The following is a 22,172-nucleotide window of genomic DNA, read 5'->3' as shown; positions in this document are numbered from 1 at the left end:
CCCCTCTCTCTCTCTCCCTCCCTCTCTCTCTCTCTCCCCCCCTCCCTCTCTCTCTCTCTCTCTCTCTCTCCCCCTCCCTCTCTCTCTCCCCCTCTCCCACTCTCCCCCTCCCTCCCTCCACTGTTCATAGGGTCTATTCTGGACCCCATTTCAAACTAGGTTTTTCCATGACATGAGTTTGTGACCACCATGTACAAAAGATTAAAATGAATGCGATATGATGCTGGCTTCAAGCTGAAGGTTGTTGATTTTGGTAAAGGAACGAATAATTCTGCAGCTGCTAGGAAGTTTAGTGTAAACAAGAAACAAGTAGAGTGGAGAAAGGTAGAGGACACACTGAGGGAAATGTCAAAGACGAGATGTGCAAATCACGGGAAAACATACCAGTGGCCAGAACTGAAAGAAAAAGTGAATCACCAATGATCGTGCAGATACATTGTTACCAGAGAAATGATTCGAATTCAAGTGTTGAAATGGGACGAGAAACACCGTGAGGTCAGCGAAAATTTCAAAGCTACGTGAAGTTGGTGCACCCAATTTATGAATAAACGTGATCTTGTGTTGAGACAAAAAAACAAAGATTGCTCAGAAAATTCCTGCAGGGTATTGTTTATGTTCAAGAACACTGCTGGATGGACGAAGCGGGTTGTTTGAAGTAGGTTAAAGAGGTGTGACGTCGATGTCCCGAAGGTTTCAGAAAAGAAAAGTTGCTACTTGTCTGGGACATTTTCAAGCATGCTTGTCAGGTGAGACAAAAGCAGCATTGAAAGCTGAAAATACGGACATTGCAGTCATCCCCGGTGGTTCGATGTCCGTGCTCCGACCACTAGATGTGAATTTAAACAAACCATTCAAGGAATTAATGCGTCGCCAGTGGAATGAATTTGACTCAAAAACAGCCAATAAATACGATCTGTCTTCCGTGTATTCGCTTTTCCAAAGTTGGCACCCTCTGTATAAGCTGACCCCCTAATTTTAGGATCAAAATTTAGGGTCAAATTCTCGGCTTATATACTGGAATTTACAATATATTCTAGTGCTCTTGAAATGAATGCTAATAACACATTTGCCTTCCTCACCGCAGACTCAACCTGCAATTAACCTTTAGGGAATCCTGCACATAATCTTCTTTCAGCCATGATTCAGTGATGCCTACAACATCATACATGCCAATCTACAACTATGCTACATGTTCATCTACCTTATTCCGTATAGTGAGCTACATTCAAATACAACATCTTCATTCCTGTATTCACCATTTTGACTTTGTCCAGCTTTTATGAGGCAACTCATTCTGTTGACTGTAATTTTGCCCTATCACCAGCCTCTCCTTGCTAGGAGCCTCACCACACTTTGCTTCTGTTTGTAAAGCAACTACCTCATCTTCAGAACTATCACTCCGTTTCCCATCCCCCAGTCAAATTAATTCAACCTACCCAATGATCAATAAACCAATTGTTTGGGATCAAATAACCTTGCCTGGTGTCTCAGGACGGGGTGAATCTGTACCCATGCCACCCCCTCCACTCCTGGCATTCTGTCTCTGCCATTTGTCCCACACCCTCACCATTCCTAATATCTTTTGCTCCCGCCAGATTTACAAACTCGCTCTCTGCACCACATTGACCAATATAGTACTGTGCAGTGGCCTTTAGCACCTTAGCTATGTATATAAGATTTTTGCACAGTACTGTAGTTGGGGGTGAATTTCTAGCCCCTTGCGCTGCTTCTGGTTGTGGAATTGATCAAAGAATGGAGTTTAATTGATGTGGTTGAGATCAGCTCCTGAATCAGGGAGGATTGGGTAGAAAGCATCAATAAATCTGGCATAGTACAACAACTGATGTGGAATATGAGCGTTTACCAGGTTGTGTTTGAAGTTGATTAACAATACGTTTTTTCAGAGATATTTGATCATATTAGGAAAACTATATTTAGTTTGGAATTTGCCAATAACTCCTGGATGTGGCTTAGCAGAAACTAGTGCCCACTGATGTAATTGTGATGATTTATCAATAGATACACTCGGGGATGTTTTACTAGATGTACCTGTGTACTTGCTTGTTCATGTAAATACCTAATCAGCCATTATGTGGCAGCAACTCAATGCATTAAGCATAGAGGCATGGTCAAGAGGTTCAATTGTTGTTCAGGCTGAACATCAGATTGGAGAAGAAATGTGATCTTAGTGACTTTGTAGAGTGATTGTTGGTGTCAGATAGACTAGTTAGAGTATCTCAGAAGTTGCTGATCTCCTGGGATTTTCATGCACAACAGTCTCTAGAGTTTACAGAGAGAAAAACAGTCACTAAGCTGCAGTTCTGTGGGTAAAAACACATCGTTAAGGAGAGGGGTCAGAGGAGAATAGCTAGACTGATTCAAGCTGACAGGAAGGTGACAGTAACTCATATGACCGCGTGTTACAGCTGTGGTGTGCAGATGAGCATCTCTAAATGCATAGCACATTGAACCTTGAAATGAATGGGCTGCAGCAGCAGAAGATCACATCAGGTTCCACACCTCTACCTAATAAAGCGGCATTGAATATATGTTCAAGAAGCTGTTAATGTGGTCACTCAGGGACAGGCAGTGTCTATCTTCCTTAAATATTGTATAGTTCATCTCATACTACTTTTTTCATAGATGAGTCATTAATACATTGAACTTACTTTGGAATGGACAGGGATCTTTGTCAAATTTCCAGGACTTGTCTTTCGCATTGCACTGTTAGTGGGAGTTAATCTAAAATTGTTATCTTACTTAAGCTATCTATAATGACTGCAGGGTTCAACTTGTAGGACCTGCTATCTGAATATGTACAATGCCTATTATTTGGGACCGAGTTCAAATTCAAGCAAGTATGCACATTTTAATAATTTACTGAGGGATTCTCCAATTACACAGGTACCATATACTCACATTTTGCTTTGTGTCCTTTTGTTTCTTTGTTGTCGCTAATTGATGTATTGATCTGAGAGAAATGAAGTAATTGAGTTCAATTATCCATAAATAATTAATACTCTTCTCATAACCTGCTTTAGATTATAATGGGTTATTGGAATCAAGTTTAATATCACTGGCATATGTTGTGAAATTTGTTCTGTGGCAGTACATTGCAATACATTATAATAAAAACTGAATTATAATAAGAATATGTATATATATTTTAATAAGTAGTACAAAAAAGGGAAAAAATTACTGAGGAAGTGTTCATGGGTTCATTATCCATTCAGAAATCAGAAGGGAGGAAGCTGTCCCTAAAACGTTGAGTGTATGCCCTCTGTACCTCCTGTATCTCCTGCCTGATGGTAGCAATGAGAAGAGGGCATGTCCTAGGTGATGCGGGTCCCGTAATGATGATGCTGCCTTTTTGAAGATGATCTGGATGCTGGGGAGGTCAATGCCCATGATGGAACTGACTGAATTTACAACTCTTTTGCAGTTTTTTTTCCAATCCTGTGCAGTAGCCCCTGCGTACCAGATAGTGATGCAGCCAGTTAGAATGCTCTCCATGGTGCAGCTGTAGAAATTTGCAAGTGTCTTTGGTGACATACCAATTACTTAAATACAATTGCTCTATCTATTTTTAGATCACTACCATCATTTTTATCAAACCCATGTCAGACGGTAATAAGTGCTCTCTAATGTTCAATGCATTTGCATCTCATTGGCAAGCAGCCAGTAAAAAGTTATGAAAAGAAGTCCTATCGGAATTCCGTTGTAAGCAAGTATTGCCTGAGGAAAACAGAGTCCAAAATCGACCATAAGCAGGATAGCAAATAGATGTAGTGAGAAATGAAAGCAGTGAGCCTAATTAAAAGAAGAGACGAGTTTGAGCTGTTAGTGTAAAAGTATGGAAAGTATAGTGAAAACTGTTAGTGCACAGACTGCATCAGAATCGGGTTTATTATCACTAGCATACATCTTGGAAATTGGTGTTTTGAGCAGCTTTCTGGTGCAATATATTAAAAAACTATGTTACAATACGAAAGGGGCATTCCAGAAAAACATTCAAACAACAAAAATGAGCCTCCTGAATGTAACTTACATATCGACTTTGTTGTCTTCACTAGTAACTGACTTAACATTTCAGACCTGATAAAGGGTCAAAACTTCATTCCCCTCCATAGATGCTGCCTGACCTGCTGAGTTCCTCCAGGTTGGGGGTGGGGTGGTGGTTGTGTGTGTGTGTGTGTGTGTGAGAGAGAGAGAGAGAAAGATTGTGTATTGTGTGTGTGTGTAGTTATTCCTATTCATTTACACTTGATATTGCTGATTCACATTTGATACAAAGATATCTGTCAACAAAATCCAGCTTCACCACACTACTCCTGATCCTTACTGACAATTATGACAAGAGTTGCTAGCAGCTGTCTTTGGAACTGCTGGTATTCACCGGAAAGATACAGGCCGATGTAATTATGGAAACGTCCTGGAGACATAACGTAACTAGATCTGAAATAAAATTCCAAAGGGAGACAGATCCAAACACAACTTGAGGGAAGATCTCTTTACTCTCTAAGTTGAGCAATTACAGTTTTTTTTCCTACTGACAGCAAGTTCACAACACAAGCATAGCCATGTTTTCAGTAAAAATTAACAAGTCCACGCAATCTTTTAACACAAATCCGGTTTTATATTTGTAACTGGAGACTTTTGGAGGGCTCATAGCGATATTATATAATAGCCTTATTTTATTAAGCAATGTGCAGTCGGGTGGGACTATAGTCTGTTACTTAAGTATTTTCTGGTGTGCTTGCAAAAACTTTTATACAGATGCTTTTTATTAACGTTTTATGCCTCCTGGTTCACAGGACTATAAAAAAAAGAATGTTATCTTTAATTAAAATTGTCAATTTGTTTACCGGTTTCTACCAAAGGGACGAAGGAGAGTGGATCGCTCCCTTCAAATGCAGATAGAATTTTAGATATTTAAGAGAGTCGAGAGAGATATGTCAGTGCAGGAAACAGGTCCAAAGGTACAAACTATTAAGTTTATTGAATAGCAAAGCAGGTGTGAGGGCCAAATGGTCTTGTATTACTGATGCTGTATTTCTTAGCAACACACACAAAATGCTGGAGGAAGTCAGCAGCTCAAGCGGCATCTACGGAAAAGAGTAAACTGTTGACGTTTCGGGCCGAGACCTGATGCTGTTGGTGTTTGCTTCTGCAGTCTATGTATGAGAGATATATCTTGTGGCTCAGGAGTGACCCTCACATCCCAAATTGTGTTACCCATCCCTACTGCTTATGTGTCTAGGGGATAGTTGTTTTCTTTGATTATATTGCACCTCTCTGTACTCCCCTTATTTCTTTCTCTCCCTGCCCCCTCCACCCCACTCAATAGCTGGGTGTATGCGTTCTCATCTAAATACCCATATTTCAGCTTTCACCTAAGATGAGCTGGCATTGGATAGGGTCCAGAGGAGGTTCACCCGAATGATACTGGAAATGAAAGGGTTAAAGTATGAGGAGTGTTTGATGGTTCTGGGCCTGTATTTGCTGAAATTTAAGGGGACGGTCCATTGAAATCTATCAAATGTTGAAAGGCCTAAATAAATTGGATACGAAGAGTATGTTTCCTATACTCTCGGACCACAGGGCAAAACCTCAGAATACAAGGACATCCCTTTAGAACAAAAATGAGGAATTCATTGCCCCAGATGGTTGTGGAGGCCAAGTTATTGTGTATAGTTAAAGTGGGGTTTGATAGGTTCTTGATTAGTAAGGGCTTCAAAGGTTATGGGGAGAATGGGTCTGAGAGGGATAATTAATTGTATAGCAGAGCAGATTTGATGGGCCCAGTGGACTAATCAGCACCTCTGACTTAAGATCAATTTTCTTTTCCTATTGTCTCTCCTTTCAGCTACCCCTCCTTGAGATGAACGAGCAGTAGCCCCTCTCATCCAACTCCAAATCCCTCACCCTCCCCTAGGCCAATTGTCCGTGCTCTTAGCCGAGAGCCTTCTGATTAGTTCTTGTGTTCCTCCATTACTTCATAACCCCACGCTGATATCAAAGATAATTCGCCCCTTTGATTGTTTATTGACCTCTATCCAGTTGGGGCAGACGGTTTAGTAATGATCCCATTTTTGACTTAGCATGGTAACTGCTCTGCAGATGATGCTAAGAAACTGCAAAGCCATGGACACAGCTCAGCAGGTCACAAGAACCAGCCTCCCCTTTATGGACTCTGTCTATACTTCTCGCTGCCTTAGTAAAGCAACCAGCATAATCAGAGACCCCACCCACACTAGACGTGTTCTCTTCTCCCCTGTCTCATTACCAGAAATCACATACCACCAGGCTCAAGGAAAGATTCAATTCCCTGGTGTGATAACATAGTCTTGACCTCACAATCTACCTTGTTATGATCTTACAGTTTGTTGTTTACCTGCACTACACTTTCTCTGTAGCTGTTATACTTGATTCTGCATTGCATTAGTGTTGTTGCTTCTCTGTGCTTGTGGTGCATGGGGTAGCAACCTTGTCTTTTCTTTAGCATTTGTTTGTTTTTTATGAGGCCAAGTTGCTAGCTCGACGCTCAACCCAGCACAGATGGAGAATGCAAGGAACCAGCAGGATTTGAACCAGGGACTACTTTGCCTCGAAATCTGGTGCGAATGCCACCACACCAGTGGAGAGTCTGCATTACATGGAACTTAGAAAAACACAGGCCCTTTGGCCCATGGTATTGTGCTGCCCTATTAACCTACTCTAAGATCAAACTAACCCTTTACAATTATACCCTTAAGTAATTATAAGTTCAGGAAAATCTTGAGGCAGTTTTTGATTGAAACAGAATTGAAACAAAGTAAGTTTGCCAAACAGCAAGTGCACATTTATCAAAATATTATAATTTGTATTAACAGATGCTACTGCATATCGCATTCTCAATGGTGAGTGTTCGTATATGCCATGTTACAATAGGGGTGTTAAAGTAATAAGGGTGGTGGGATGGAGATGCATCACTACCAAAAGAGGTGTAAGGCACTCATTCCCTCCACTAGCCTGCAGGTCACCCTTGGGTAAGGTGTAACACCTGCTTTGTCTCCTGAAAAATGGTCATATGAAGCTGTGGAAGCAAGTGGTGGATGGCCGTATGAGCAGCTGGTGCATATCACGTCCTAGTTATGCAACCAATGACACCAGGCAGACAATCTCTGAAGAGTGTTGATAATGTCTGGAGTCAGTCGTCTTGTAAAGACTCTGCCCAGAAGAAGGCAATGGGAAACCACTTCTGCAGAAAAATTGACCAAGAACAATAATGGTCATGAGACCCATGATCTTCCACATCATATGACATGAATCATAATGATGATGATGTGAAAGAACCATTTAGGAGCTATTAATTCAAGGAAGATAGTTATTTAGTGGATAATCATACAACACAGCACATAATGATGACAATAATAGAGATGTCATGCCACATTGAATGTCACTGACTTTGATCGGAAGCAATCGAAAACATTAGATCTGATTCTTAAAGCCTTATATTGCCTAAGTTTTGCTTTTGAGTTGGCGTGTGGCCAGGTGGTTAAGGCGTTCGTCTAGTTATCTGAAGGTCACTAGTTCGAGCCTTGGCTGAGGCTGTGTGTGTGTCCTTGAGCAAGGCACTTAACCCATTTAAAAAAAACCTTGCCCAGGCTTGCGCCCTGGAAACTTTCCAAGGTGCAAATCCATGGTCTATCGAGACTAATGGAGGCCTACTACTACTTACTTGCTTTAGCATCGGGTTCTACAATTTGTGGGTGAAGGGGGACGATGGAAGTCTTTGCGTGTAATTTTTCATTGATTCTATTGTATTATCTGTTCTACATTGAATACCTGGAAAAAAATTAATCTTAAGGTAGTATATGGTGACGTATACATTCTTTGATAATAAGTGTACATTAAGCTTTCATCTTTGAAATACATAATTTTTATGTATTTGCTTCTTTATCTTTTAACACAATTGTAATTGTTTGTGCTTTTAAAGCTGAGAAGAGATTTCAGAAGTTCAAAGATTCAATTCCAAAAAAGACAAATTTTGCAGACACAACAACGATAACACTGAGAATGTGAGTTATAGAGTCTTTGAAAGTGAGTCCACGGGTTGTGTTCAGTGATCAATTCAGAGTTGTGGTGAGTGAAGATGTCCATGCTGGTTCAGGAGCCTGATGGGTTGAAGGGTAATAACTGTTCCTGAACCTGGTGGTGTGCTAAGGCTCCTGTACCTCTGGCATATGCACCAGGGCATCCTCCGGGAACAGAAATAGGACCTTGTCCAATGTGACACAGGCAAGGATGAGGTTATTGAACAGGGAAAGACCCAGGTGGATATGTTGAGCGATTGAGAACAGTTAGACTGGAAGCATGGTAGAAGAGAAATGTGGAATTTGACAGAAATCCCTGGTGGAGTGCTTGACTGGGGATCACTGGATACCTGGTCTTGACCTATAGGGACTGAGGAGTTCTGTGATCTGGGTTCATCGAGAATTGATTGACCCTCATCAGTTAGCGCAGTTTTCTATGTATCTAATAAATCTGTACATCTTTGTGGGTGTTGCTATTTCTCTGCATGTGCAACAATTTTGAAAGTCACAAATTTTGGATTTACAGTTTCTAAAAATACTTAATACACTGCTAATTTGTTTTGATTTGGTGCGGCTGAGAAGCGTAGCAGTTAGCACAACAGCGTGATCAGCGATCGTGTTGCAATTTGCACCGGTGTCTGGAAGGAGTTTGTATGTTCTCCCAGTGGCTGCGTAGGTTTTCTCTGGGTGATCCAGTTTCCTTCCACATTCCTAAGACGTACTTGTTAGAGTTAGTGAGCTGTGAGTATGCTATGTTGACGCTCGGCCACACTTACGGGCTGCCCTCAGCACATCCCCAGACTGTGTTCGTTGATGAAAAATGATGCATTTATTTCACTGTTTGTTTCAATGTACATGTGACAAATAAAGCTAATCTAATATTTTCCTAATGCCAAAGAAGCAGGGTTTTTTTCTCTCAAACTCTAGATAGTAAATTGATTATTTACTGGAACAGCAGCATAGAAATGTGAGAATGCCATTTAACTCCTAATTCCACCATTCCTTCAGATCTTTATCAATGTTTATTTTTTTCTTTTCCTGTTCCCATATCCAGGAAAAATGAATATAACAACTTTATCTTCAAGACTGGCAATTTTGCTGTTATTGATTGTCTTTTCCAGAAACCTCTACCAGCCTACTGCATGAAAATGTGATACTGAACATCACGTGAAGTGCAAGCACTAATTTTAACATTTTGCAGGAAATGAGATTGGTGTAGGAAATGGGTACTGAAAGATCACTCACTGAGTGGCGGAGAGGCCGTGGGGTGCTGAATGGCACTACACTTTCTGCTGTTCCTTAAGATCCGTTTATACCATATCCATTAGTCCCAGCCCCCTTACCTTGAGCAATTACCTTATTATCATTCAATCTGCTGAAGCTATGTTAGTTCTCTGAAGGGAAAGCCAAAACTCTTCACCTGGTCTCTGTTCGTTTTGAGTTTTATTTTTAAAATAATTCATTTTTTTTTCAAAAGAGTATTCAATAGCCATTATGAAAAAGCCTAAAAGAATCAGGGGAGATGTCATTGAAAACTATTGAATATTGGAAAGCCTATATAGAGTGGACTTTCAGAGGATGTTTCCAGTAGTGGGTGTGTCTAGGTTCAGAGGATACAGCCTTAGAGTACAAAAATCTGACTTTAAAAGAAGATGGCAAAAAATTTATTAAACCAAAGGGGTGATGAATCTGTGAAATTCATTGCCCCAGATGGTTGTGGAAGCCAAGTCATTAGGTATAGTTAGAGGCTGATAGATTTTTGATTAACCAGGGCATCAGATGTTATTGGCAGAATGGGGTTGAAAGAAAATAACTCGGGCATGATTGAATGGAGGAGTGGACTCAGTAGTCAGAATGGCCTAATTCTGCTTCTATGTCTTATGGTCTTACACTGGACTTTTTACACTTATTTTGTACTATTTATGCTATGAGACAAAAATCTACATGTTTAACATTTGAGCAACACACAGAAAATGCTGGTGGAACGCAGCAGGTCAGGCAGCATCTATAGGGAGAAGCGCTGTCGAAGCATCCCCATAGATGCTGCCTGACCTGCTGTGTTCCACCAGCATTTTGTGTGTGTTGCTTGAATTTTCAGCATCTGCAGATTTCCTCATGTTTGACATTTGACTGTCTTTAATGAGATCAAAATATTTCAACACTTGCAGCAACAAAGGAATGCATGTTTCTGTTTGTCAAGGTTTCAGCATTTATTGAGGTTCTTTGTTACAATGTTACATGGACTTTTCATTTGCTTCATAAGAAGCTGCCTTTCCCTGTTCAGTGTTGCCAAGTTCCTGAAATACTGTATGATATTTTGGTACAGTAGGACTGACTCAAGTTAGCTTTCTTTTGCATCGTCTAAAAAAAAGCACAAATCCAATTGGCTTTTATAAAACCATAAGAACAAAAGACATAGGAGCAGAATTAGGCCTTTCAGCCCATCAAATCTTCACCATTCCTTCATTGCTAATTTATTATACCTCTCAACCCCATTTTTCTGCCTTTTCCCATAACCTTTACGAATCAAGAACTTATCAACCTACACTTTAAATATACCCAATGTCGTGGCCACCTGCCATCTGGCAATGAGGTCCACAGGTTCACCAGCTTCTGGCTCAAGAATTTCCTCCTCATTTCTGTTCTAAAGAGACGTCTCTACATCTTGAGGCTGTATCCCCTAGATTCCCCCACTATAGGGAACATCCTCATCACATCCACTCCATGTAGGCCTTTCAATAGTTTTTAATGAGATACTCTTTATTCTTCTAAACTCCAGTGAGTACTGGCCCAGAGCCATCAAGCTTTCCTCATATGTTAACCCTTCCATTCCCTGAATAATTTTTATGAACATCCTTTAGACCCTCTCCAAAGCTAGCACATCTTGTAGATAAGGGGTCCTGAACTGTTCAGAATACTCCCAAGTGCGGTCTGACCAATGCCTTATAAAATCTCAGCACTACAGCCTTACTTTTATATCCTAGTCCTCTCGAAATGAGTGCTAACGTTGCATTTGCATTCCTCACCACCGACTCTACCTGCAAAGTAACCTTTAGAGAACCCTGCACGAAGACTCCTAAGTCCCTTTGCACCTCGGATTTCTGAATTTGCTCCCCAATTAGAACACCTTTATTCCTTCTCCTAAAGTGCACAACCATACTCTTCCCTGTTGTCGTAAGTCTTAACTAGAAGTTGAGTTGTCCTCAGTTTGTTTACTCTGGTTCAGTTACACTCTCTGAGCTGTGCAGTGTACGAAACACAGAGAAACATAGAAAACCTACAGTACAATACAGGCCCTTCGGCCCACAAAACTATGCCCAACATGTCCTTACCTGAGAAATTACCTAGTGTTACCTACCCATAGCCCTCTATTTTTCTGAGGTATGTATACCTGTCCTGGAGTCTCTTAAAAGACCCTATCATATCCGCCTCCACCACTGTTGCTGGCAGCCCATTCCCCACACACTCACCACTCTCTGCATAAAAAAAAACTTAACCCTGACTTCTCCTCTGTACCTAATTCCAAGCACCTTAAAACTGTGCCCCCTTGTGCTAGCCATTTCAGCCCTGGGAAAAAGCCTCTGATTATGCATGCGATCAATGCCTCTCATCATCAAGTATCAGCACAGTTTAAAAATGGCATTATCTTCAGGTGACATATTATCAGTTAAGTTCAGGAAAAGGGGTGGTCTTATCAAGACTCAGTGTACTTTCATGAGGAGGACAGAAGTATTGCTGCCCTTTAACCTCCTAGATGTTTGTTGATACAGACAGCAGTTGCTCTAATTAGATTTCATGACACCATCATTTCAATAAATGTTGTTCACCTCTGGGTGAAGAAATGTTTTGCACTGAGAAAATGGAAATGGTGTTGACATGGACAGAAGATCCACTAATCAGATTTGATGACACTTTCAGCATAATAAATGTAATGTGCCTCCAGGTAAAGATAATTTCATTATGGACACATTAATGCTATTTTCAATTTTCTCTTAGGAGCCATTATGGCGGGTGGTTAACATAATTTCTCCAGATATTACATTGCCTTTCACTATAACTTCATGTTCTTTATACTCTGTGGCCACTTTATTAGGAATGTCGCTACACCTGCTGCTTAATACAAATATCTAATCAGCCAATCGTGACAGCAACTCAGTGTATAAAAGCATGCACACATGGTCACAAGGTTCAGTTGTTGTTCGCTCCAAACATCAGAAGGTAAAGTAATGTGATCCAAGTGACTTTGACCGAGGAATAATTGTTGGTGCCAGATGGGGTGGTTCGAGTGTCTCAGAAACTGCTGATTTCCTGGGATTTTCATGCACAGCAGTCTCTAGAGTTTACTGAGAATGGTGCAGGAAACAAAAAATCCAGTGAGCGGCAGTTCTGTGGGTGAAAACACCTTGTTAATGAATGAGGTCAGAGGAGAATGGACAGGCTAGTTCAAGCTGACAGGAAGGCGACAGTAACTCAAATAACCATACGTTACAACAGTGGTTTGCAGAAGAGCATCTCTGAATGTACAATGTGTCGAACCGAAAAGTAAGTGGGCTACAGCAGCACAAGTCCGTGTCCATACACTCAGTGGACACTTTATTAGGTCAACATGCTGCAAACATTTAATCTCGTTAATAGTGATCACAAAACTACTGACTTGTGGTTAGAAACATCTGACTGCCTAGTGTGCCTACTTATTGCATTTACTCTGGTCACCTCGTGATCGAAAGCATATGGAAGCTTTAGAGAGGGTGCAGAGGAGATTTACCAGGGCGCTGCCTGGGTTAGAGGGCATGTCTTATGAGGATAGATTGAACGAGCTCGGGCTTTTCTCTTTGGTGCAAAGGAGGATGGACAGTAACTTGATAGAGTTGTACAAGATAAGAAGTATAGATAGAGCGGACAACCTGTGCCTTTTTCCCAGGGAGGAAATGGCTAAGACAACGGGGCACAAATTTAACGTGATTGGAGGAACGCATATGGAGGATGTTAGAGGTAGGCTTTTTATACAGAGCAATAAGGAGTGTGTGGAACACCTTGCCAGAGGTAGTGGTAGAAGCAGATACATTAGGGGTATTTAAGAGACTCTTAGATAGTCACAAGGATGAAAGGAAAATGGAGGATTCTGTGGGAGGGAAGGGTTGGATTGATCTTTGAGTAATGTAAAATGTCAGCACAACAAAGTGGCCCAAAAGGCCTTTACTGTGCTATAGTGCTCCATATTCTATGAAATAGACTTTTGAAAGTGCAGGCGTAGAAAGATAAACTCGTTTTGACATGTGAACTGAAATATTAGAGTACGATGGAGAAGCAAACTTCTGTTAATGCTGGAGTGGTGACAAAATAACGGAGCAGAGTCTGAAAGCTGGCAGGGCAAGGTGGGAAAGGAAAGGCCAGAGAAATGGATTTATTTTTTATTTATTGAGCTAGAGTGCAGAGTAGGCCTTCTAACCCCTCGAGCCACGCTGCACAGCAATCTCACAATTTAATCAATTTAACCCAGGACAATTTACGATGACCAATTAACCTACCAACCAGAACATCTTTGGATTGTGGGAGAAAGCCACATCACCTGGAGGGAACCCATGCAGTCATGGGAAGAATGTACAAACTCCTTACAGGCAGTGGCAGGAATTGAACCTGATCATTGGAACTGTAAAGCATTGTGCTAATCACTACACTACCCGTACCGTGGAGAAGCATTGTGAATGAATAAATGAAGGGAAGCATAAGTATTGAATTGTTGAGGCAAAAAGAACCAGTATGTCAATAGGTAGAGTGCATTGATTGGGATTAATTTATTCTAGAGAAATTTAAGATGGAGTGAGAGAGAAGGCTAAGAGGAATGACAAAATCTGTTACGTGCCACTTTACCAGGATGCTGCCTGGACTAGAGGGGATGTCTGAAGATAGGTTGAGTGAGCTAGGGCTTTCTCTTTGGAGCAAAGGAAGTTGAGAGGTGTAGAAGATGCTGAAGGCCCTGTACTGTGCTGTAATGTTCTGTGTCCTTAATGCAGCTCTCAGGGAGAAGGTGAGTAACAAGGGGTTTTCTACAAGTCAACACACAAAATGGAGGAACTCAGCAAGTCAGGCAGAATCAATGGTGGGAAATGAACAGTCAATATTTCAGGCCTAGATGCTTCATCAGGAAACATCATCTGTTCGTTACCCTGCATAAATGCTGCCTGATGTGCTGAGTTCCTCCAGCATTTTGTGTGTGTTAATCAAGATTTCCAGTATCTGCAGAATCTCTTGTGTTCTCTATGAGGTCATGTGAATGATGGCAGAGTTGTAATGATATGATTTTAGAAGTATCAAGTTCATGAGGTAGAGAAAATCAAGAGGGTTACATTGAAAAAGGCTACCTCCTTATAATCCTAAACCCTGGTCAAAAATTTCCTTCTCCCTCTCTTTCCAGAAATACATCTTAACTGTTCTTATAAAACGCCTACCTCATCCTTATAGTAAATCCAGAAGCTCAAAGTAAATGTCAAACTACATATATGTCACCTTACACTGCCTTGAGATTTATTTACTTGTAGGCATTCACAGTAGAACAAAGATATAAATTGAATCAATAAAAACTGACAAAGACTGACAAAAAAGAAGACAAATTGTGAAAATACAGAAATACATAAGTAAATAAATAAAGGATATTGAGAACCAAAATATAAATGAGAAAATAAGTAATACTGAAAATAACCAATACTGATAAATAGTATGGAAAGTATATTCAGTTGTCTGTGGGGAAATTGAACTTGCTTGTGATAAGATGATGATTGATTAAGTTCTTCTGCTAGACACTTTGCTTATGTGGCCATGTCTGTTTTTCAATTTCCAGGAATTGCCCAGATTCGAAACGTATATTCACTAAACGGTTCATGCTTGAGAAGCACATTCGACTCATGCATGGCATCAAAAACCCTGATGTGTCTCAGATGACAGAGTCAGCAGCCATTGAAGAATCTCCAAAGAAAGAAGATAACAAGGTGAGTTTTAATTTAACAGGAGACAACGGTTGGGGGTTTATTTTACTGAGCTTGGGTTCCAAAGTTATGCTCCCTGACTCTGAAGTAATCTTTTCCAAATTTTAATTTTGATCTCATCGATGAGAACTGTTCTTGCAAAACATGTATTTTTGGGATCAAGAGGGGAGCTTTAAAGTGTAGGTTTGTAAGAGAAAATTTATGCTTTGTCACTTCTGATGAAGATGAAGAGTCTTTGGCCTGAAACTTTAGGCATAGAGCTCTAAGGTACAGAAACAGGCTCTTCAGTCCATCCAGTCTGCCTAGCCCCACTGACCTGCTCCTGGACTATAGCTCGCAATTCCCTTCCCATCCATATACCTATCCAAATCGAACCAGTACCCACCACTTCTGTTGGCAGCTCATTGTACACTCTGAGTAAAAAAGCTCCCCCTGCCATGTTTCCCTTAAACATTTCTCCTTTCACCATGACCTCTAGTTCTAGTCTCACCCAACCCAGTGGAGAAAGTCTGCTTGCATTAACCCTATCTATACCCTTCGTAATTTTGTTTACCTCTTCCAAATTAATTTTATTTCCATGGATACTGCCTGATCTGCTGAGTATTTTCAGCATTTTTTGTCCTTATTTCGGATTTCTGGTATCTGCAATTTTTAAATTTTCTCTAGTCTTCAGTCCAAGAATGTGATTAGGATGGTCAAGTTTGACAGCAGTTAAAAGGTGCTTTGCTGCAAAGTGAATCTGGAACATTCTGAAAGTCCCCTGCGTATTATTCCCCAGAAAATGTATGGTAAAACAGTTGTTATATATCAGATACCCAGTCAGAAGGCAAACAGTGACAATTGTTCTAATCTAATCTACAGTTTATCTGATTTAGTACTAGTGTTTGTTTTTAACTGCTATCCATTCTTGGATTCTTTATCTTTCCATTCTTTCTGTCCACTTGAAGATTTTGAGAAAGGAGCAGTGGTGCTTTCAGTAGCCACAATATCCCAATGATGACTGTTTTGAGCAAATGTTGATGTATCAAACAACAGGGTTGCTTTGACCTTGATGTTGGGCTGTTGACTGTTGCCACGGGGAATGAAGCCATCAGTCCCACATGGTGCCCTCCCTGAAATGAAAATTATCTTCTCCCATATAGCATGCACAAAGTGCTGGAGGAACTCATCAGGTCAGGCAGCATCTATGAAGAGAAATAAAAAGTCAATGTTTCAGGCCAAGACTCTTCTTCAAGACTGGAAAGTTGGGGGATGAAATCAGAATAAGAAAGTCAGGGGAGGGGAAGGAGTACAAACTGAGTGGGGATAGGTAAAGCCATGTGGGGTGGGGTTGAAGTGAGAAGCTGGGAGGTGATAGGTAAAGCCCAGTGGCGGTGGGGGGGGGGGAGGTTTGAAGTGAGAAACTGGGCAGTGGTAAGTGAAACCAGGAGAAGGGGTGGGGTTGAAGTGAAAGATGGAAAAGGTCAAGGGCTGAAAAAGATTCTGTTTTTATTTTGTGACACAGTAGTCATTAATAGGCAAGACTGTGTGTATGATTCAAGCCATTTTGAATGAATGGAGTTTTGGATGCATTTAGTGTTATGGCATTGGAATTTTCACTGAGATTCACCAAGTATTACTTGGAGCTTTGTTTTCTTTCTCCCCCTACAGATTGCAATACCACCGAAGAGGAAGACAGAAGACACAGTGGTGGAGATTCGGCCTCCGCCTAGAGGAGCCATCACACAGCCATTAAAGAAACTGAAAATCAATGTCATCAAACTGAATAAATGTGCCGTGTGTGGCTTCACCACAGAGAACATGACTCAGTTCCAAGAACATCTCCCCCAACACAAATCTGACGGCTCAACCTTCCAGTGTAGGGAGTGTGGCCTCTGCTATACCTCTCTCCAGTCCCTAACCAGACACTTGTTCATTGTTCACAAGATGAAGAACGCACAGCAAGTTGCCAGGCAAAATGGAGCCCGGGAGGAGAACCCAGCAGACTGTAAACTGAGCTTGGGCGAGAGTCAGGCCGAAATGACGGTGACGGACAAAAAGTGCAAAGTTTGCTCCAAAACTTTTGAAACTGAAGCTGCCTTGAACACACATATGCGAACCCATGGCATGGCCTTTATAAAGTCCAAGCGCCTGTGTACGTCAGAGAAATGAGGAGCATTCATTCACAACATAATGTCAAACAGTCGAGATAACTCCATGCAAAAGAGACTGCTTCAGCCGAGGCAAACACTGCCCTTTTGCAGTTTTTCACTTTTCAATGGAATGTCATGTGAATCCCTCAAACACCTCACCCTTATAGACTGTTATGTGTCATGGCCAGCATCACTTTATCACTTTTCAGCTGTAGTTTCATTAAAAGTAAAACTGAAGATTTGAAAGTGTATGTTCTTTTGTACTATTACAATTCAGATTCCTTTTTTTAAAACCTTGCATAATAGGTGAGTTCTCATATCAGCACAAATGTGACAAATTTGTAGTGAGTTGATCTTCCACTTTGAGAAGCTGAAAGTATTCACAGATTTTCTATATATATATATAAAAGATAGGAATAGAATTTTAATTAACAGTTATTGTTATAATGTTATTTACTGACCCATTAGCTGATTTAACTCAGTTCTAACTAAGGGGCTTGGCTTGAGACGCTGGCTCTTTATTCCTCTTCAGATGCTGCCTCACCTGCAGAGTTCCTGCAGCGTTTTGTGTGTGTTAACTGAGCACCGTCTGTTATTGATGAGAAGTTCTCCGAATGGGCCAAATTAACCAGGGAAATTGCATTGTTAGTGTCCCTTAATCAGGTTATCTAATATTTTGTTTTTGTGTAATGGAACCCTCCTTTTGTAGTTTTTTCTTTAATATGTGTTTCCAAGGTTCACTTGCATTACCGTATCAAGATAGTTAATGCCAGAAATCAAGTTCAGATTGATTGGAGCTGGAGAGGTGCATGCCACCATCTTGTGACATTATCAGAAATGACTTAGTCCCAACTTCTTTCAACTTCAGTTTCCCAATAAGGAAGATTTCACTTCAGAAGTTTAATGTAGTTGGCAGGTAGACATAGATGAAGGTATCCAATTATAATATGTGGGCCCACATTTAGGTTGAGCTTTCTAGCTAGAATTGTCCATAAGACGTAGGAGCAGAATTGGGCCATTCAGCCTGTCAAGTCTGCTCCATCATGACTGATCTTGGATTCCACTTAACCCCATACACCCGCCTTCTCACCATAACACTTGATGCCATGACTGATCAGGGAACAATCAACTTCCACCTTAAATATACCCATGAACTTGGCCTGCACTGCAGTTTGTGGCAGATTCACAGCTGTGAATTGTGAGGAAAACAAATCAAATCATGTAATCTGTTTATGAAGGTAGAAAGTTGGAAACTGCTCTTCCAGGTAACAAAATAGCAAACAGTGCACTTAAAAATAAAGGGAGCTGTATCTGTTTGTGATTAAAGCTCCTTTATGATACACCTAGTCTCCACTGGTGCAGGATGAGGTAACCCTTCCCCGTGGTAAAGTTGCACACCCTATGTACTTTCTTTCTCCAGTATCACACTGACACCTAGTGGTGAATGTACAGAAAAGCAACTATATTGTTCCCTCTAAATAAACCAGGCTTGACGAAGGAGTAACATCAGATCCTTAAAAGGCATTGTAAAAGTTTTAAAAAGGATGCAAGCTGGCAATACCTGCCTCGGACTTACATTTTTTTGGTGTAAAATTGAATCCTGCAGGACTGGGCTTTCACAGTGTGGAAATGTTCCTGACAACCACTCTCTGCTGATCTGTAATGTATTTGACCAGGCCTCATAAACTTGATTATTTTGTTTAGAAAGGATTTACTTTTACATACCAAACTAGCTACAATATATTAATAGCTATTCTGAGCCTACCATGTTGTAAAGTCAAAATTTATAGCGGTAAGAGCACAGCACGTAACTTTTTGAATTATCAAAAGGAATTATGTTAATTATCTTAATTACTAATATTTAACCTTAATTTTCCTGTAACTGTCTTTCCATTAAGTCTAACCAGATTTTCCAGAATTATAGAGAGGTCAGTTGTTTAGTATGTATATTCAAAACTTTGAATTATTAAGAGAATTTGCTTACAGTGGGGATGTAGTTAAAATTTAGCCATGGTTTCATGGAATAGCAGAAGTGAACTTCTTGTACTTCAGCTTCCCTGCTATGGTGACCTTTTGACTGGTCTGATTTCTGCAGGAAGTGCAATTACTACTTCCTACGTTTTAAGACGATAAACATAAGAACAGAATTAAGCCATTCAGTCCATCAAGCCCTTTCTGCCATTTCATCACGTCTGATTTCTTATCCTTAAGTCTCATTTTCCTGCCTTCTGCCCATAACCTTTAACGCCCTGACTAATCGAGAACCTATGAGTCTGCTTTAAATATACCTAATGACTTGACCTCCACAGACACCTGTGGCAATGAATTCCACAGATTCACAACTCTGCCTAAAGGAATTCCTCCTTGCCTCTGTTCTAAATGGATTTCCTTCTATTCTGAAACTGTTCCCTCTCCTGTCTCTGCTGTTCAGTAGTTAAGTCGCTCTGACCCATGCCTCAAACCTGTGAATTGTTTCCTTTGGTCTAATTTGTTCTTCTAGTGAACACTGTGAATCCCATTGTGAGGGTTGGGATAGGCTAAGGAATCTGATGTGAGACAGAATTTTGGTATGGAATAGCTCTTCGTAAAACCAAGGTGTATTATCACAATACTAACTAGACCCCAAGGGATTTGCTTTCAGATGTACCATTAGAAAGAGAATGCAACATAATTGCCAAGGTAGTGTAATGGTTAGCACAGTGCTTTACAGTACCAGTGCTCCAGGTACAATTCCCGCTCCTGTCTGTAAGAAATATGTACGTTCTCCACGTGGCTGTGTGGGTCCCCTTCAGGTGCTCCTCCCAAAGTCCAAACACTACCAGTTGGTAGGTTAATTGGTCATTGTAAATTGTCTGTGATTAGGCTTCGATTAAATCGGGATTGCTGGGTGGAGTGGCATGAAGGCCAATTCTGCGCTGTATTTCAATAAAATAAATAAAAATAAAAAAGTATGTCTGATGTGCAGGTTTAATTGTTGCTTGAACTGATGAATTACAAGTTTACTTGATTTATACAAGTATTACCTGAGGTGTGGCTAATAAAATGCCGGTTATGTTCCCAATGGCTGCTAATGTGACATTAATCAGCAGATTCAAAAGGAGGGATAAAATTAGTTGTTATTCTTTAGCTGTGTAATGCATTAGTGTAAGAGGAGGTATTTAAAATGAGAATAAAAAACACAACAAGGAGAGCTTGGCAGTGCTTATCCATTCTTTAGCTTGCAAATTGGGAGCACTGTGGGAAATGACTGCAAAACTTGCAACAAAAGTTGGTGGTAAACTCTATAAATAATAATTCCGGATGTAGAGGATTGTTCTATTTGCAGAAGCTTGTGAATGTGGATAATTCTACTTCTTTTAATAATTGGCTTTTCAATGTCAAATTCCTGACTTCTAAATGTGCTTCTCTGACCTTATTCACTCACCAGCATCTTACAACCAGGGTGTTTAGGAATTGAATCCACTTGAAAACAACAAGTGCATTCTGTTTTAAAAACAAAACGAAGGCAAGTATGTTGTGTTGCCCACTGTTCCAACTTTACGTGAATTCTCCTAAATTTATTTTGATAGGTATAATAAAACTTCCACATTCCCCACTTGTTCTGTGGTAATTCTGGGGCATCACAGTAGCACAGTGGTTAGTGCGATGCTATTACAGCTGGGGGCACCAGGGTTAGGAGTTCAATTCCGGCATCATCTGTAAGGAATCTACATCCTCCCCATAGAATGCTTGGGTTTTCTCCAGGTGCTCCGGTTTCCTCCCACATTCCAAAGACACCGGTTAATTGGTCATTGTAAATTGTCCTGTAATGAGGATAGTGTTAAATTGGGGGTTACTGGGCAGTGTGGAAGGGCCGGTTCCATCTCGACAAGTAAGTAACTATCTGTACTGTCTGTGTAACTTACAGTCAGAAATCCTAGCTGATCTTGCACCAGACCTAAAGATGATGGCAAGGCTGGATTCTGGGAAATGGTAGTATTTGGTGCACAGAATATTTTCTCATAATTCTAACCAGAATTTAAGCAGATAGCCAGGCTTGGAATGTATTCTCCAGCTTTTCAAATAGTCCATGTGACCAGGAAAATGATGAAAAGCAAATGATATTTTTCTGTCCATTCCCAGTAGAGCGTAAGCAGGTCTGCTGTCCACAACGCATTGCTACTCCTCCTTTTGTGTTTTTTATGTTTATCTAGATTCTTTTCAATTTTATTTAACTGATTACATTGCGTAATACCAGAAAACACTACTTAACCGATTAACTTATGCCCCAGTTATGTGACGGACTTCCAATTTCACATTGAATTTCATATGGCAAATTTACACAGTCGGCAATATTTAAATATCGTTACTGAGAGTGGCTGTAAATGTGAGGTTCATTTTCACATGAAGTAGGGCTGATTGATAATTAAATACTTAATACCACAGCATATTAGCAATATGAACAGATATTCTTGGCAGATCCACTCTGATCAACAGGTCATATAATAGGGTGCCACGGCAGTGTAGCAGTTAACGCAATACTTTTACAGTTTGGGGCGTCGGAGTTTGATTCCAGCGCCCCCTGTAAGGAGTTTGTACGTCCTCCCCAGGGAATGTGTGGGTTTCCTCCAGTGCTCTGGTTTTCTCCTATGGTCCAAGGACATATTGGTTAGTAGGTTATTGTAAATTGTTCCATGATTAGGCTAGGATTAATTAGGTGAGTTGCTGGGTGACGCAGCTCGAAGTGCCAGAAGGGCTTATTCTGCGCCATATCTCAATAAATAAGTGACATTTCTAACAAAGCCGCAGTGATCAGAGATTATTACAGAGAAAGCAAAACTGCTCCTTGGTTAACTTTTGTGAATTGCTCCTTTTGCAAGTCTGAGATTCTCATGATTTCTTTTTGTTTTTTCTTTTGAGGGTTTTATATCTTGTGTGTTTAGTTCGATGAAAATTTTGTACTTTTTTATAATGTTTTTTTTTGGGTGTAGACTTCAATAGCT

At 40.5% G+C, this 22,172-nt stretch overlaps 1 protein-coding gene across 1 annotated transcript in view; it reads left to right on the top strand.

Annotated features, from left to right (window-relative positions):
- The window catches only part of znf532 (zinc finger protein 532), a 102,673-nt gene extending 85,246 nt beyond the window's left edge, over nt 1-17,427 (top strand). Inside the window, exons 8-10 of the mRNA XM_059988661.1 lie at nt 6,735-6,899; nt 14,914-15,061; nt 16,709-17,427. Coding sequence (XP_059844644.1) covers nt 6,735-6,899; nt 14,914-15,061; nt 16,709-17,209 — 814 coding nt within the window. The 3' untranslated portion in view covers nt 17,210-17,427. The remainder of the gene's footprint in view (nt 1-6,734; nt 6,900-14,913; nt 15,062-16,708) is intronic.
- Nucleotides 17,428-22,172: the final 4,745 nt, after the last annotated feature.

Source organism: Hypanus sabinus, chromosome 14 (assembly GCF_030144855.1).
Source record: "Hypanus sabinus isolate sHypSab1 chromosome 14, sHypSab1.hap1, whole genome shotgun sequence".
Taxonomy (NCBI): Eukaryota; Metazoa; Chordata; class Chondrichthyes; order Myliobatiformes; family Dasyatidae; genus Hypanus; species Hypanus sabinus.
The sequence above is the reverse complement of the archived record's forward strand: the minus strand, read 5'-3'. Positions and strand labels throughout refer to the sequence as shown.